This window comes from Austrofundulus limnaeus, unplaced genomic scaffold, assembly GCF_001266775.1.
Source record: "Austrofundulus limnaeus strain Quisiro unplaced genomic scaffold, Austrofundulus_limnaeus-1.0 Scaffold204, whole genome shotgun sequence".
In the NCBI taxonomy this organism is placed as follows: domain Eukaryota; kingdom Metazoa; phylum Chordata; class Actinopteri; order Cyprinodontiformes; family Rivulidae; genus Austrofundulus; species Austrofundulus limnaeus.
Window position 1 is genome coordinate 872,629 of NW_013952606.1, and position 16,810 is coordinate 889,438.

Below are 16,810 nucleotides of genomic sequence, written 5' to 3' on the forward strand. Positions count from 1 at the left end.
TTTTAAATCAGCCTACAGGCTCTGACATGTTAGATAAATTTGAAAATGAGGTTTTGAAAAAAATCCATAAGACTTGGAAAAAATCTGAGCTTGCTGTATACGTCCGTAAACCTGCAAAATTATGTAAAATTCTTATAATTTATGACAATCTGTACAAGTTGACATGTGTGCAAAAGGCTAGATAGAACCTAAAAGTAGTAAAGGACTTCCTAAATGTTGTAAGCTTTACCCATAATGAACCTCAGATGTTGTAATTTTTAGTAATATTTTCCTGTTAAATCAATAAATYAAATCAAATCAAAAAACAAACAAACAAACAAAAAACACTTGAACCTAAAGTTAATACAGCTTTTTGTTTTCAGAAACATAATTTTCTGCTCATGATCCATCCAGTGTTCAGATGCAGTAAATGTTTGTATTTTGGTGTCAAAAACATCCAAAAAATGATTAAAAAAAATCCAGTTAAAAGGAGAAATGTGTTCAACCGTACRGTAAGGTTTCAAACCTGAACGCTTCTGGTTTTTCTGTGCAGGTGGTCCTCAGCGGAGGCAGGATGGTGGGCGCCGTGCTGATCGGAGATACAGACCTGGAGGAGACCTTCGAGAACCTGATCCTGAACCGGATGGACCTGAGTCCGTACGGAGTGGAGCTGCTCAACCCCGACGTGGACATCGAGGACTACTTTGATTAAGTACAGAAGATGAAACGCATCGTTTGAACTTACTGAAGCTTATTTTTTTTCAGAAGAGAGAAAACATGTGCTGCTTTTTATTAAAAATAAATTATTTTTATAACAACTTGYTGCTGGAATGAAGCAAATCAATACATATTTGTCATTTTATTGTTTTACTGCACTTCAGCTCGTTAAAAATCTCAGCAGCTGGATGTGAGCATGAACGTTTTTCACGTTAATGATCTAAACTCCCTGAAGTTTGGTTTCATTTCCAGCTTGTAGGGTATTAATAAAACCAGGTATTTTAATGAGAATAGTAAATAAAGACCAATTTTTCATGTATAAGCACATTTTTACTTCACAAGAACAAGACGTTCTTAGCTGTACTTTAAAAAAAATAATCTTAGTTGTTTTGCTTTGCTGTCGTAAGCATTACATAAACTACAGCYGCTCCGGTTGTTGCAGCTTCGGGCTGTTTTCTTTAAATCCACTGTTGAAAAGAAAAGATAAAGAACTGTTTAAGCAGAAAGATTTACCCAGAGATGATCCTCCCAAAATTGCCTGTGGCGGTTCTGATTGACAGGTCGGTATTTCATGCACTCTGGGTTTAATGGGAAGTTATTTATAAATACTAAATGATAGAATGAGAGGGCAGCTCGTCCTGGTCTGTGTGGACAGATGAAAACTTTAAGGTTTGAGTCAACAAGTAAAACTAAAATCCCAGATTTTGCAGAGAATGGAGGGTGGGATGGTTGTGTTTCTAATTTTTTAAGAAACCAGGTTTGTCTCGTTCTGCGCGTTTTACTGCTAAAGAGCTGACCTGCCACTACAGCTAGCATCTTTACAATCTAAAGAATGACTTTAAAGCAGCAGGAAAATGAGTCGTTGCACGAATGTGTTGCATTGAAATATTCTGCTGGTTTAACAGAAAAAAAAAGAACAGAATGGCTTCATTTCTTTCCCACACATTGTCCTTGAGATGTGACATTTTAGAAACTATTTGGACCTGGCATGCGCTCCAGAACCTAGTGTGCGAAGAGATTTTAGTTTAATAAGTAACAAGAGTCAGATAAGTTTGGAAATTTACAAGTTTTTTTTTTCCAGTTGTTTGAAATGCTTAAAGAAGCAGAGGTCTGCTTGGATGAACGGCTCTTAAAAACACACAATTTATGACTCAGTTTTAGGAGTAAATGGGAATTCAAAAATATGTTTCTTTAAATAAGCTCATGCAAAATGACAGACASGAGGAAAAAAAGTATATTTTTCATTTTCTTGCGTTCAAATATGGACATTTGCATCAACATTTTATAAAATGCATATGTAATGCATAAGGTAATAATTCATGTAGAGATACTTTCATAGTTATGAGAAGATAATACAGTATAGAATACTGTATCTAATCAAGTATATATGTGTGTAGAGTATAGTGTATTATATATTTTATTGAYCTCTGGATGCTAAGCAAAAATAGTATGATAATGGATATAAATGAAGGTACTGTATTTAATATACSCTGACAGTAATAAAAAAAAGCACAATATAATGAGATACTATCTCATAGTTCTGACTTAATACCTTGTAATCTTTAAATGCTGAGTCATGGGTGTTAAAGATTTGTGAGTGTAATTTTATTCAGTTCAGAGTGGCGGAAGTAGCAGAAGTAAAGCTTCATWCATTACGGATGTGACGTAAAGGCGTACCCCTGCTGTGAAGTGTACGTTTGGATTTATGCACCGAAGACCACCGACGGCTGAGGGGAACCTTGAGATGACATGCATACAGAACAAGCTCCGCCTGGCCGGTATACGCCGTCCATAAAAACAAGCAGCGTCGATGAGTCATTTGACCGCACGACCTCATCAGGCCAGGTGGGCGGGACTTTTTGAGAGGCGTTGCCGCTGCACACTGCTTCTTCACGAGCAGTTATATATCCCAGAACCTCCTCACGTATTTACATACGCCGCGCATCTTCCAGTCGCTTCGCTTCGAGTCGCTGTGTGTGAAATCGCTCCAAGAAGCAACTGCTGTATCCATGGCTAATTATATCCACGTCCCGGACGAGGCTCCCGCCGTCCCCAAAATAGACGTAACGGTTGACGAGCGAGACTACAGACCCGGTGCGCTTCAGCTAATGAAAGAGCTGAGACCGAGCTGGAAACCGTCTGAAATCAAAGTCAAGGTAGGGCTTTTTAATATTTTTATATCCCCACCGCGCCTCGTACGGCTCGTTTCTACGTTTCCCTGCGMGTTACATATCATTTTCGTTCAATTTGACATTTAAAATCGTCGTTTAAAAAATGGCGAAAACCGATGCTAAAGCTAGCAAGGTGCACTCCAAGTGTCGCGAGCGGACGTCAGACGAAACTAGCTTAATGTGATAAATGTAATTCCAGGCAAAGAAAAGGGACGACGGGCGCGTTAAAGTGGGTTTAAATTAGCGTTTTTAATCTTTAAATACATTTTAGACAAAAATCCCAGAAGACGAAAGACCTARAGAAGCGTAGCTTATTAATTTTTAATTTTGAAGGTAATATTTTGTATCTGCGTCAGAAAAAAGATCAAATCGTCGCGTTTCTCTTAACTTTTTAGTCTGTGATCATCATTGTTAGTGAAATTGCTTATTTAAWCCTGTTTTGTAACATTATTTCAAATTTACTAGCTCTTAATGAGGTATCTAATGCGACCTTGTTATAAGAAATTGAGTGTTTATGTTATATTGGCTTTAACTTCGTGAAGAAATATGGCTATTTGCATTTATATTTTGCATAATTGAGTTAATCGAAGCCTATAAGTGCCCAGAGTCAAATAGTTATTTGTATTCTTGACATAAACATTAGCAAACGCGGTGGGGGCAGTTTTACATGCTTTGGAGAGATATTTTTTAGTGGTCTTTTCCTGTGGTGATACAACTGGAGGTGTGGCTCTGCTTTGTAAACACAGCCAGGAATGAGGAATGAGGGGGGATCATGCCTTCCTGCCCTGGTTTTTACTCATTTGAGGCAAAGTGGGGCTTCAGCAGATGTCAATCATTGCCTCCTGATGACAGATAAAATCCCTCACATTCTTGTTTGCCCCAGTCAGTCCCAGTTAGTGAGTAGTTAAAGCTGGTATGTGGCACCTGACTTGAAAACAAACTGTCCCTGGACTTTATTGCGCAATCGCTTTGTGGCTAAATTGTTTTTCCTTTCTGGGGGAACTTTCAGTTTTTCACAGACGGAATCACCAACAAGCTCTTCGGCTGCTACGTGGGCGCGGTCATGCAAGACGTGGTCCTGGTCCGGATTTACGGCAACAAAACGGAGCTGCTGGTCGACAGGGAAAACGAGGTGAAGAGCTTCAGAGTGCTGCACGCGCACCGCTGCGCCCCCCGCCTTTACTGCACCTTCAACAACGGCCTCTGCTACGAATTCCTGCAAGGAACCGCGCTGGAGCCGGAGCACATTCGCAGCCATCCTGTTTTTAGGTAAAAAAAAAAGAGAAAATCCAGGATGTTTTGTTGACATGCTGAGCATTTCTGTACAAATTAAGGATTTCAATGTTGCTCTGTCATCAAACACRTACTTTCACTTAAGGTAGCATCTCTCTAGTTGGCAACTCGGTGAATTTTTCAATCCACTCTTAAGATTTTGAGTGCTTGTGACAAGTGAACAGGAAGAACCCTCCAGCAGAACCGGGCTCAGGATGGGCGGCCATCTGCCTCAGCTGACAGGGGTTAGAGAGGACAGGAAACGGATGGAGAGAAACGCAGAATGACTGGTCCTGGTGTAGTTTTTGGCACAGTTCAATGATGGAAGTAATGACAAATGCGTACAAGGAGAGTAGAGCGTGTAAAGAAGGCGGCAGAGTGAGGAAATGTGGTCAGATTGTCCTCCGGCAGACTAAAGGGCTCGACACACGGGGAGCGACAAACTACAGCGATTAACGGCTGTCATCGCAGCCAGGGTGAAACCCGACACACGGGACRCGATAGCGATCGCAGCGTTGTGAATCGCGCTCTCAGGTTGCTTGTCTTCACAAAATTTGATTTGTTCTTGACTCTGAAGGCGGGTGTGCATTACGGATGTGTAAACTAAACAAATCTTGCGATGCTAATGATATTGAAAAACAAACACACATCAAGATACAGTTTTATGAGGAAAAACTTACCATAAACTTCACCCTGGTGCCAATAAATTCCCACAAAGCTTTTTAGTAATCACTTGGTGAAAGTGTTAGCTAACCGCAGTGTGTAGCATACTCTCCTCTCATTGGTCAGTCAGTGAAACCCTCGCTGATTGGTTGTACGCTAAGCGACAGCGACAAAAGTTGAACATTTTTCAACTTTCATATGTCGCGTCGCATGCTCGCGTGTGCACGTCTACGTGTACGAGCGCAAAATTTCACACGCACTTTTTTCGCCGGTCGCTTAGCCTGAGGAGGAGGGCAAGCGATTGTCGCCTCACCGCACAGGCTCCACAAGAAATGAATGGAGAGCGAGCGACGTCGCCTCCCGTGTGTCGAGCCCTTAATGCTAAAGCAGCAGAACTAAAGGATAGCTCAGGAAACCCAAACCAATACTAACTATAGGATTTATTAAAAAGGAAAATCAAGTCTGGTCTGAAAAGTAGACAGGGTCTCAGCCTAATGGACATAAACTGTTCTACTTTTTAGAAACTCTAGGAACCCCGAGTAAACCTGAGTGAAATATTTATGTTAGAAGTAAAATTATATTCAAACTGGAGAAATAGACAGTGAGAATATTGAATGAGTGGTTCAGGCATCTTTTATAGAATATACTAAAACAGGTGTTTAGGTTTTGTGCTATTCCCCGGTAAACCCGTATGTACTGGTACTGTTAAAGCAGTTCTCAGTTATATTTGGAAACAGTGAAATGTCTTTTATTCCTAAGTAAAGTTTTAGACTCAAAAAGGCAGGATTGTCTGTTTTGTTTCTCCCATAAATTCAAGTTTAAAAGCATCATTTCATATGTCTTGGTTTCTTCTGCCCTGCAGGCTTATTGCGAGACAGCTGGCCAAGTACCACGCCATCCATGCCCATAACGGCTGGGTTCCCCGCTCTGACCTGTGGCTAAAGATGGGCAAGTACTTAGCCCTCATTTCCAAGTGCTTCAAGGAGTCTGAGCAGAATGACAGGTGAGAGGAACACTTACTATATTTGGTCAAATTAGCTACAGGTCCCGATTGAGGGAAGTTAGAAAGTTTGAACCAGTCCGAAGTGTTTTTGATAAAGCTTCACTCGGTGCAGTGTAACTGTAAGATATTTAAGGAATGTCTTATCACAGTAGCTTTGACACATGTAAACATCTTGTATCTCAGAGTAGGACAGTGTGATCTTGAATCAGTTTTTATATCCTGGAACAAGTAAAACTATCACTTGTACTCACACAGTGTACATGTACTGTTGGCRCACTTCTACACTGCAATAAGTCATTACCATAATATCCGTGACATCCTGAAAAGATACAACAAATTACAAAAATATTTACTACTATTTTTTGGCTTCGTGTGTCACGTGGAAGATGAACATTTGTCATACTGAAATGTTTTGAGCCTTTTGGCTACAACAGTTTGACATGTTTTGACAATAGTATTCACCTTTCTGAGTAATGGGACCTAAACTAAAAAAAAAAAAAATCAAAACAAACTGACTTCAGCTGCTGATTTACTTGGYGCCCAGTCAAACATAAACACAATGTTGGAAGCACACATGTTTGAAGAGCAACAACAGAAATGCCAGGACCTCAGGTTTATAAGCAAAACTGCATCAAAATGTTTTTAACTTGGTGTTTGTTTACTGTTTGTAGACTTCTCCTCTAGAAAGACCAACTTCTAAATGTTGTTCTTCTCTGCCTCCTCCAGGTTCAGTCTGGAGGTCCCCAGCCTCGAGTCGCTCAAAAATGAGCTGGTGTGGCTCCAGCAGAGCTTGTCTGTGCTGGGCTCCCCCGTAGTTCTGTGCCACAACGATCTYCTGTGCAAAAACATCATCTATAACCAGGGGGAAGGTGAGTATGACCCGCAGGAGTGCAGCCACTCACAGGACTGTGTGACTGAGCTGTAGTGTGATTTTTGTTTTGGTGCTTARATGCAAGAAACTGGACTCGGTCCGAGGTAGACTCATGCTTTACTTCCTGTCATCAGAAACCAGGCAGTCCAGTTGCTTGTTTTTACCAAAACTCCAGGCTGAATTCTTGTACAAATTAGAGATATTTACCCTTTTTTATGTTTAAAACTACCTGACTGAGTGTGTTCATTAGTTTGTTCAGTGTGATGATGACTTTTGTTCGCAGCTTAACGCATCTGAACTGTCATTCTCATTTTGTTCTAAAAGTAGTTAAAGCTAGGGATGCACCAATACCACTTTTTTCATGTACTTAACAGTACAGAATACCAGTACAAATACTAATAAATGCCATTTCACTTACTATATTTAGTAAATGAAATTACAAATTGAATCTGTTTGAGGTAATTATATTTATAAACCATTAGAGGCAATGAAAATAAGTACTGTTTGAAGCATTAGCCTAGCATTAGCTTCAATGACCTGTGGTGTAATAATCAGTCAGAATCAATAACCACTCTCCTCGTTAAACTCTTTTCATCAAAATGGTGTAAACTGATTGGGTGTTGTTACATCGGCTTGTTAATAATTATTAATGTCAGAGATCATCAGGAAGCTTGTGCTCAGATTTGTGTATTTCCCTTTTTACTCCACAACTCACATAAAAAAATCCTCATCCTTGTAAGGAGAGTGGCTTTAAGTGGTATCGGAACACTTTTACGTGTATAAGTACACGCCTACAGTATCGGACTGATACATGATACTGGTTTTGATGTGGGTACATCCCTAGTAAAAACTATTATTAGGAACAAAAACTGTCATGTAACATAAAAGAAGTGTGTTGGAGGTTGTAACGATGTTATTGTAACCAGACAGGTTTAATTTTACAGTGAGCAACTGCTATTTTCCATGATCTTTGCGCTCGGTAAAGCTGTTCAGGTCACTTATTTTATTTATTTATTTTTGGTCCTTTTAAAGAAAAACTTTAAAAAGTAGAAAGCTACAGCTGGTTGTGTTTTTGGGTGGTGCTTTTTAAGGGGAGGGTGTAAGAGCTGTCAACCCCCTCGTCAGCTCTGTGACGAGAGGGGCGAGGCCATTCTCACAGCTCCTTGTGTTTTAGCTTTTCTCCCCCAGGACTGACAGCGGAGGCTGTGGCCGCCCTGCCCTCCGGGGAGGGAACGGAGAGACAAACCTCACGCACAGGAAGCTTTGGGGGTCCCTCCCGTAGTCCGCCTCCCTCTGCTCAGGCTCAGGCTAGTCTGGACGAGTTCAGTAGGAACCCCGATCTCCTCAGATCCAAATCATTTGTCAGGCTGCACCAACGCAGTATAAAAACTGTTAAGTTTCTTATTTCTTCTTTTGGATTTTTCCACTTTGAAGCACCGTTGCATAGCTAAATAATCTGGCATTGAAGAAGTCCACATCAGGGCGTGGTACTCTGTTTGTCTTGACAGTAAGTAGTTGTAAATATATCAAAACAAACACGGAACTAATCGGACCTGTTTGTCTTTAAGTCCTTCAGGCTTATAAACTCTACATCGCTATTCCAGGAATTTAAAAACACCATTAGGTTACATTAGTTTATCAGCTAATGATCTGTGATTTTCCTCTCTGCTGCTATAAATAATCTTTACTGCCTCTTGTTTAAACCTGCAGCTGATAACTAACAGATTTACTATTCTGTTTAAAACCACATTCTACATTTTATAAAACCATAAATTTAGCTAATTACTAGGTAAAACAGTCCAAACCGTTCTGACCGTTTCATAAAGAACGCTGGTCGTGACAACGTAGAAGATCGTCACCCCTATGGTTACAAGCTGAAACATGATTCTGCAACAACAGATTTCTGACAAAGCACACAGTTTCTAAGTAACGGAGATCTCTGGAGAGCTCATGGGCTCACCTGCAAAATCAGCTTAAAGCAGTACTGCCTGTACCTGCAGCACGTGAACATATCCTGTTTCTTTTTGTCATTTTTGACCGCATCCGAAGTGGAGCCGCTTTCARTTCCCACATTAAAACGTACATCTGTAATGGAAAAAAAAAATCAGCGTAAACAAGACAGTTGTGCAGATTCAGGCTTCATTATATAAAATACAAAGTTGAGTTTCAGTATTTATTTGATTTAAAATAAAAAGGGAGCAGCTAATCCCCAGTCCCAGATTATTTAGGTATTTTCTCACACAATTTAATCCAAAGACTCCATCTTCAACCTGGAATTATTTAGTGGTAAATGGATTTTACTCTTGTTTGTGTCAGAGGAGCTCCTTCAGCCAGTATCTCTTAACGCTGCGTCGTTAAATTCGCAGGGAGTTTCCAAACAGATTAAATGTGATAAATATCACTAAAATAGTTACTGAGTTTTCATGGTCATCTGAAACCTTTTTCACTTCAGTTTCTGTAAATCTGGAGTGCTAAAACTGCGCTAATATTGGAATTGCCTCCTGCACTTGCAAAAAAAAAAAAAAAACAGAGCTTCATTTTAGTTCACAGAAATGGAAAAATGAGAAAAGGCCATTTTACTGCAGCCAGTTGAGCAACCACAGGCATGTGATGCCCTTAGGTGTCCTAATTATTAACCTASGTTTTGTTTATTTTTATTCAAACTCCTGCAGCTGGTGTGTACAGTAAACACACGAGTCACAGACTCGTCAGTGCGGGTGTTTTTGATGTGAATGATGTGGGCGGAAGTGGGCAACAAAGCCAAAAGTTTAAAATTTACCCACTTGAAAATCTACACGTCTAGCTGGTCGTTCTGTCGCAGACGATCAGAAATCTGTTAGACATAGATGAAAAAAATCACACTTCCCTCTGTTTTTTACTGGCAGACGGGTCACCCGTCGCAGCCCAGTGAGATACTGGCTTTCCTGTCACTTTCAGTACAAATAAAGCTGACCCACTTGTCTGATAAATGTGACAGTGAAGAAGCTGCCACTTCCTGTTTTTATTTTTATAAAAAAGAAACAAAACRTGGAAGTCTTTTCAAAAATGCTGCGCTCACTTGCTGGTTTAGGTTWTCTGCCGGTCCTGCTTTAGGCTAACTGGATTTTCAGTCACGAGGAAACCTTTTCAAAGATGATGTAACATGCAAAAGCAGCAGAAGCGTCATGGGTTGAGAGTAGACCGATGGGAGTGGAGCGCTGCAGAGGGAGGGGCCTTGGGCGTGGGAGAAAGAATGAACAGAGGCCAAATGTGTCTGAGAGAGTGAGCATGTGTGAAAGATGTTTGCCCAAATCTTTTCATCTGCTGCACAGGGGGGCTATAGCCACTGCCTGGAGGTGTTCAGTTGTCCCGCTAGGACCTACACGCCGGCTGGTAACCCACCTCAAAGTGTCTTTCTCTGTAGTCCAGCAACACCTCATTTTTTTTATTTTTCTCTTTTTTTTTTAAATTTAATTATCTCTAATTTATATATCAGGTCAAAGAAATTGAGCTGAGCTAAAAACCAGAATCAGGAGTTAATCTTAATTGGATTAAAAGTATTATTATTCCAAAGTAWTTTTCTTGGGAATGTGGGCTTGTTCAAGTAAGGGTTTGGATTTTGAGCTCGTGACTAACCACCTCCCTCTTTGTTCATTGTTGATGCAGACGTCTTACATTCTCCGTGGTTTTAAATGTGCTCAGACAGCAACACCTTTTGTAACTTCTYTATACTTAAAACCACAAACGGATCAAATAAACCAGAACTTATTTTATGAATTAATATTGAATTATTATTGGATTGTGCTCAATTACTTTTGTATGTTGCTGTCTTAGCTGCACATTGGTCTTTTTATAAAATCTGCATTGGTGTCTCTATCTTTTTACTCATGTTTTCCTGTTTTTTGTTGTTTTTATTCTCCTTCCACCTCTTCAAAACAGAACTTTGACTCTTCCCTTCCCTTAAAACTGTGCATGTCTCCAAAACAAATATCCTCTGGAAAGCTGTYGTCTTTTCTGGAGATTTCTGTACATGCTCCATGTGTTGCATCATACCTTTTTTCATTTTCTTTTTTATTTTATTTTACATTTGTAATGTATTCCAGCTGCCTTCTGGGTGCGTCTGTGTCTGAGTATTCCTAATGAAAGAAAATACAGCCCAGTCTTTATAACCCAACTGTGGAAAATTTGCATGCCTGTTCTCTTTTCTAGTTCTTCCCTCTGTGCTTTCCACCTGTGCTTTTTTTTTTTCCTTCTAAAATTTCAATTAGAAATAAGATTGAAGCTTAAAACAATGATATTTTATTTTTTATTTTAAGCACACATCTACACTGGCCTATGTGCCCATATTTACACATTTTATATGAAAAGCTTTTATTCCTCCTGATGTTCTCGTCTTCAAACATCAAAATACAAACTCTTACTACTTGCCTGTGCAGTTAGCTCATTAGCCAGCTAGTTCAGTTAAATGTTGGAGAGCCATGAGATTATGAGTTACCAAAGGGAAGCACAAAGTTAATCATTGTATTTGTGCATCTTRTTTCACTTTTCTAAACCGTTGCGATTTTGTTTTCAGGCAGTGTAAAGTTCATTGACTACGAGTACGCTGGGTACAATTACCAAGCCTTTGACATTGGGAATCACTTCAACGAGTTTGCTGGTGAGRTTTTCTCTTAATAAGAGTTCATCATTTGTTCTGTTGTTTGTGTTTTAAAATCCTGATTTTGTTTTTCAGGCCTGAACGAAGTGGACTATAGTCACTACCCAGAGCGGGCCTTCCAGCTGGAGTGGCTCCGCTCCTACCTGGAGGCCTATAAGGAGCACAAAGGCCAGGGCGAAGCAGTCACCGACAGAGAGGTGGAGGTTCTCTACGTTCAAGTCAACAAGTTTGCCCTGGTGAGGATTTAGTCCTGATCTTATTGTCCTGACAGCTTCTTAGGTGCACTCAGATTCAGTTAAACAACCCGTGCTTCATGGTAGGGCTGCCACGATTAATCGACGACTAATCGATTATTAAAATAATCGATGACTAATTTAATAAGCGATTAATCTTTTTTTTTTTGTTTACTTTGTTTTTCTCTCCAAACTGCTTTGACACCTTCCACTGCCACATCTGCCTTTCTGTCCTTGACACACATGCACAGTAGTGGTAACTGGGGTAGGCCGTGGACGTCACAAGACATTATACAGACAGGCTCTGGTATCATGGCTACCTGACAACAGAGCTCAAAGTGTGGGATCATTTTAAGAAAATGAARGAGAAACCTGTGTAATATCTGCAGAGCAGAACTTACCTTCCACAGCAATTATTTTTAGTTAGCATATAGCTAAAMTCTAACCATGGTTATATAATAGCAGCTTCATTCTGGTGTGATAAGCTCTATGTTTTAATTTCAATTAACGTATGATCTGATTAGTCGACTAATCGAAAAAATAATCTGTGATTAATCGATTATAAAAATAATCATTTGTGGCAGCCCTACTTCATGGAACAGCAGTTTTTAAATTGTTTTTAATTTAGATATATTAAAAACACAAAGAACTTTTAACAAATCTTTGTTCTCATGAAATCGTAAACGTTTCTTGGGGAGGGGGAGAGGGGGCATGCTACTGTGCATGAGTCTGAAACGCCAAAACTGGTTTCACTGGGTGCAACTCGGATGACGTTATGTTATCAGGCTATTTTCTTCTTAGTCATTCACTTCATGGTATATTTAAATAACTTCTATGAATTGGACCGTTTTGACGTCATGTCAGTCATGTCAGTTTTTTTTTTACTTTTTTTTTTCTGTCTGGGGTGTATGGTTGGTGGCTAAAGTATTAGCTCAGATCAACGCTCTGATAGCTTCTGATCTGGAGCTCACATACAAATAAACACAGCCCCAACTTGAGAAAAATCCTGTGTTTGATTTAAAATCAGCATTCCTTCAATTGAGCTAATAAAAAATACGAGACGATTCAGAAATTCAGCTTTATATCTTGGTTGTTAAAGATCAGGTTCTCAGGGATGCATATGGACAAAAAGTGAATTAAAAAAATATAAAATATGGGTGTGAAAGTAGCCTGAGACTACCGTCAAGACCAGAGTGTATCRAGACTGAAAAAAGACCAAGACTGTGGGGGAAAATGTGCAACTAGTGTCCTAAAAYATACAGTACATTGTACACAGGTAGTTAATTTAATATGTATCTAATATTGACCTAATCTGTTTGTGTGAAGGCTGGGTAAACAATGTTTGTACAGAGACAGATTGCTAATGCTAGTTACCTAGCTTTACACATGACTTACCTTTCTTTGTGCTTCCTTTCTAAATAACCATAAAAGTTTGTAGTCTCTAAAAGTGAAGCTCTGTAGAGTTTAAAAGTCTGTATGTAGTTTTACAGACACTTTCTCCCGCTCCCAGACAACCACCGCTCACTTTCTTGGAATGCCTCATGCAAGTGAAAAGGGTGGAGATGGGAGACAACGGRAATAAAAATACATAATTAGCAATGATTCACGATGTGGATTTGAATCAGTTTTACATTCAGTGAAAGGAAAGATATTAACAAATAAATAGGACAATATTCTGGAAGCTTGAAATAAAATCCAGAGTCCTCGATGTCTGAGACCTAGTACAGATACAATCGGGATGAGACCGAGACCATCAAAATGTGGTCTTCAGACCGGTCGAGTACTACAGCAGTGCTCCTCTGCATCAGCTCTCTGTTGCTTCACTGAGTAGTATTTAAATGTGTTACCACGATAGGAAAACAAAGTAATATTTAATGAGTCATTCTGAAAGTACTGAGTTAGAACTCGCTTTTCATAAAACCTCAATTGGCTGGCCTAGTTTCTATTTTTGTTCTGTTTAAAAGTTTGATGCTGGGGAGTGGTGACGCAGTGGTTACAGTGGAAGACCGCCAGTTCGAATCCCCTGACGGTTGCGTCATGCACCCACATTTGCTGACAAGTAAATGATATGTTTAAAACTTAAGCTTTTGCCAAGACAATTACGTTATTGTGTTGTGGTTTATCGTGTCAGTAATCTGAAGAAGTTGTCAAACAGGTATTTTAATAAAGCTTAGATTGCACCTGTTTGTTCATTGAGTAAACTCTTGTTTCTGGGCCTTCAGGGGATGAAGGCTGCCAGTAAACTGAAAATAAAACAAACTAGTTTTCATTCATTTCAGACCAGGTAAAAACTGTTTAAATGAATATAAAGAGTCACATTTTGAAGTTTATCAGTATTTAAATGTGAATCTTTCAGAGGATATTCTGTTCATAAACACATGGTTCCTTCTTGTGACGTGCTCACCGTCAGGTTTGGTGATTCCTCCCTCKGCCTCATTCTGCTTTATTTGCTGTGAAAAAGAAAACGAAGGCAATGTGGAGGATGGGCAACTGTTTTTGTGTCAACTGTGTGTTGTTGCTGTAGGGACTCTGTGAGCTTGTGTTGAGTAATTTGAAACATTTAGTTTAAGACAATGACTGTGCATTCTCTATAACTTTTCCCTTTTTCTTTCTGTGTCCAGGCGTCTCATTTCTTCTGGGGTCTCTGGGCTCTGATTCAGGCCAAGTTCTCTACCATTGATTTTGACTTCTTGGGGTAAGTTTTAACTCTGAAAATCACTCTGTTAGATTTTTAACTCATTAAATCAACAATTATAAATCCAATCCTGGCATCTAACTCTAACAAACAAGTAGAGGAGAAATTTCGGATTCATCATTTCATCCTTCATCTGGTTTTGATGATCTTTACATGCATCTCATTGTTGACCTCATCTCTCTTTGTGTTTTTACCAAAAGATACGCAGTCCTGCGCTTCAACCAGTACTTCAAGATGAAGCCAGGGATATCTGCTGTGAATTTACCCGAATAAGAGCYGGCACACACCCCCTCATTTCTGCTATCCCATCAACCCTGCTCAGCACTTCTGAAGATGACTGCAGGAGGCCCTCTAGAGGTCTGCGACGAGAATAACTAGACTAATATTCTTTAGTCTCCACTGTCCATTTCTACAAAAAACAAACAAACAAAAAAAAAAAACAAACTGAATGAAACACAAAGCTAAGATCAACTCTATGCATCATTTGTTGAGAGCTGATGGTTAACTTGTTACAACATGGTTATGTTTATTTTTGGTCTACTTTGCTGTACTCTTAATAACTCAGACATGACATTAAATCAATTTACTGTATGTCCAGATAATTGTTTTAATATCTCATAGTAAAAACTGTAAGAGACGCAGAGACTGAGCGCCCCCTCCTCGCACAGATAAAGTTAGAGCCAGTTAAAGACTTTATTTAAAGCAGATAAAAAACCTGCTTTCTGCAGGAGGACGGAGATGGGGAAGAAGTAATTGCAACACGATGGCAGAGCTGTTTTTGAGACTAACGTAACACGTGAACACCAAAAACACTGACTGCTCGTCCTTRTTTTGCCCATCATACTGAGTGTATACGGGCGCCGCTGTGAAGTTGACTTGAGGACCCGTGTGTTTGTTTTTTCTGAAGGTACAGAGTTGTAGAACAGCGTCTTGTTTACTTATTACCTCTTCATTTCACTGGATAGCCGTTCGACTTGAGGATGATTTTCACTTTAATGTAGATTTCTCTTTTTTTATGTTTATTAGTAATTTACCTCACAGACATTTGAACATTCCCTGTTCATAACGTTGTTCATAAACTCTGTTGCACTTGCATGAAAGGTCAGTAGTGTCGGGTTTATTTCACTGTGAACCGTCTAGGTTGGGGTCCTGTTTCATTTTATTTTTATCACTCCTACGCCACTAATTCATTGTTCTGTATAACATGGCCTGAGTCAGATGTTGGAGCCACTGCTGGGCTTTTATTTTGAAAAGATGGTCTGTGGAAGCAACGTTGGGTGTGAATGTCTCCAACTCATTTCCTGTTATCTGTAGTCGGGTGGAGGAGGCAGCAGGTTCAGGAGGGAAACCAGACCTCCGTCTCCTCTGGGGGGCTCCAAGGTTTCCAGGTCCGATGGGATGTAAAATCCCTCCAGCTAGTTCTGGGTCTGCCTCGGGGTCTCTTCAGTAGGAGGAGGAGGGTGTAAATGTAAAGTTTTTTATTTTTTATGTTTGTTTTTTAATGTGATGAGAAGCATTTGTTCAGGAGASAGACTTTCAAGCCTTTTTTTTAACAACAAAACTGACACCAAAGTGCTGCCATCTTGTTCTTACATCGCACACTTTATCCTGTAGCATTATCAGAATTAGATGTTTTTATATACATTTAGATTAAACTTTTAAAGCTAAGGGCTTTGAGATCTGGTCTGAACTCCGCCCCTAAATAACTTTTTGAATGTAGTAAAGCGAAAAAGGTTTTAACTCCAAAACAAAAGCTTTAGAGCGACCGACCGACACTCCAGCTAAATCGGGTTTAAGGCACAATTTGGGTCTCGGAGTACATTTTATTTTGCACTTCTGTAAAGTTTGAAGCTTATTCACCTGTCAAATTTGTTGTTTTTGTTTTGTATTAATAAATTAWATTCAAATTAGTGTTGACCCATTTCTATATTTAAAAGTGTTGGCCCATTAGTCAGAAAGGTGTGCGAAATGTAAATATTTTGAATTAATACACGAGTTCAAGTAGTGGGAAAAACATTTTAAGTTCTCTGGGAGTATGGTTAATAAAATGTTAGTTTACATTTAACAAATCTATTTTTATGTTTGACTCTTTATTAAATCTGAATCTGCTACCATGTTAAATTATCTTTTCAAGGCTTATTTGGTGCAAATCAATACATTGTATTATTATATATGTAGGAGTCCTAATAACGAAGTGTGATCATAACATTTGTTTCTAACAATAAATCTCTTTGGCCACTGTAATGTGTTTATATGTATAGCAAACAAATGTAACGAACTGCTTCTTTGAATGTGAATTAATGTACATAATGGGAGTTTTCTCTTATTTTTCCTTTGTTTTTTAAAAGATGCATTAAAGTGAACGATTACCTGGTTTAAGAGGTAAAATTGGCAAAAAGAAAATGTAAATATGCTTTCATCAATAAAATATATTTACCAAGACAATGTTTCTGCTTTGTTTTTTGACTCAAAGTCAACATTGTGTATTTTATTTCCCCCAAGAAAAGGTCACATAAACACCAGCTGTATGACCGTTAACATTTAATAATGTAATATTTAATATTTTGGGT

The 16,810-nt window shown here is 39.2% G+C and overlaps 2 protein-coding genes across 2 annotated transcripts in view; both read left to right on the forward strand.

The window, feature by feature from the left end:
* The window catches only part of pyroxd1 (pyridine nucleotide-disulphide oxidoreductase domain 1), a gene marked incomplete at its 5' end in the record, with an annotated part of 11,507 nt that extends 10,684 nt beyond the window's left edge, over positions 1–823 (forward strand). Inside the window, 1 exon segment of the mRNA XM_014018867.1 lies at positions 533–823. Within this exon segment, the coding sequence (XP_013874321.1) occupies positions 533–691 (159 nt within the window). The 3' untranslated portion in view covers positions 692–823.
* A 1,782-nt stretch (positions 824–2,605) lies between these two features.
* etnk1 (ethanolamine kinase 1) lies at positions 2,606–16,682 on the forward strand. Its single transcript, XM_014018869.1, has 8 exons — positions 2,606–2,852; positions 3,877–4,136; positions 5,665–5,805; positions 6,532–6,674; positions 11,229–11,312; positions 11,388–11,548; positions 14,167–14,240; positions 14,441–16,682. Exons 1-8 carry the CDS (start codon positions 2,706–2,708, stop codon positions 14,511–14,513), a joined length of 1,083 nt encoding a protein of 360 aa, XP_013874323.1. The 5' UTR covers positions 2,606–2,705; the 3' UTR covers positions 14,514–16,682.
* Positions 16,683–16,810: the final 128 nt, after the last annotated feature.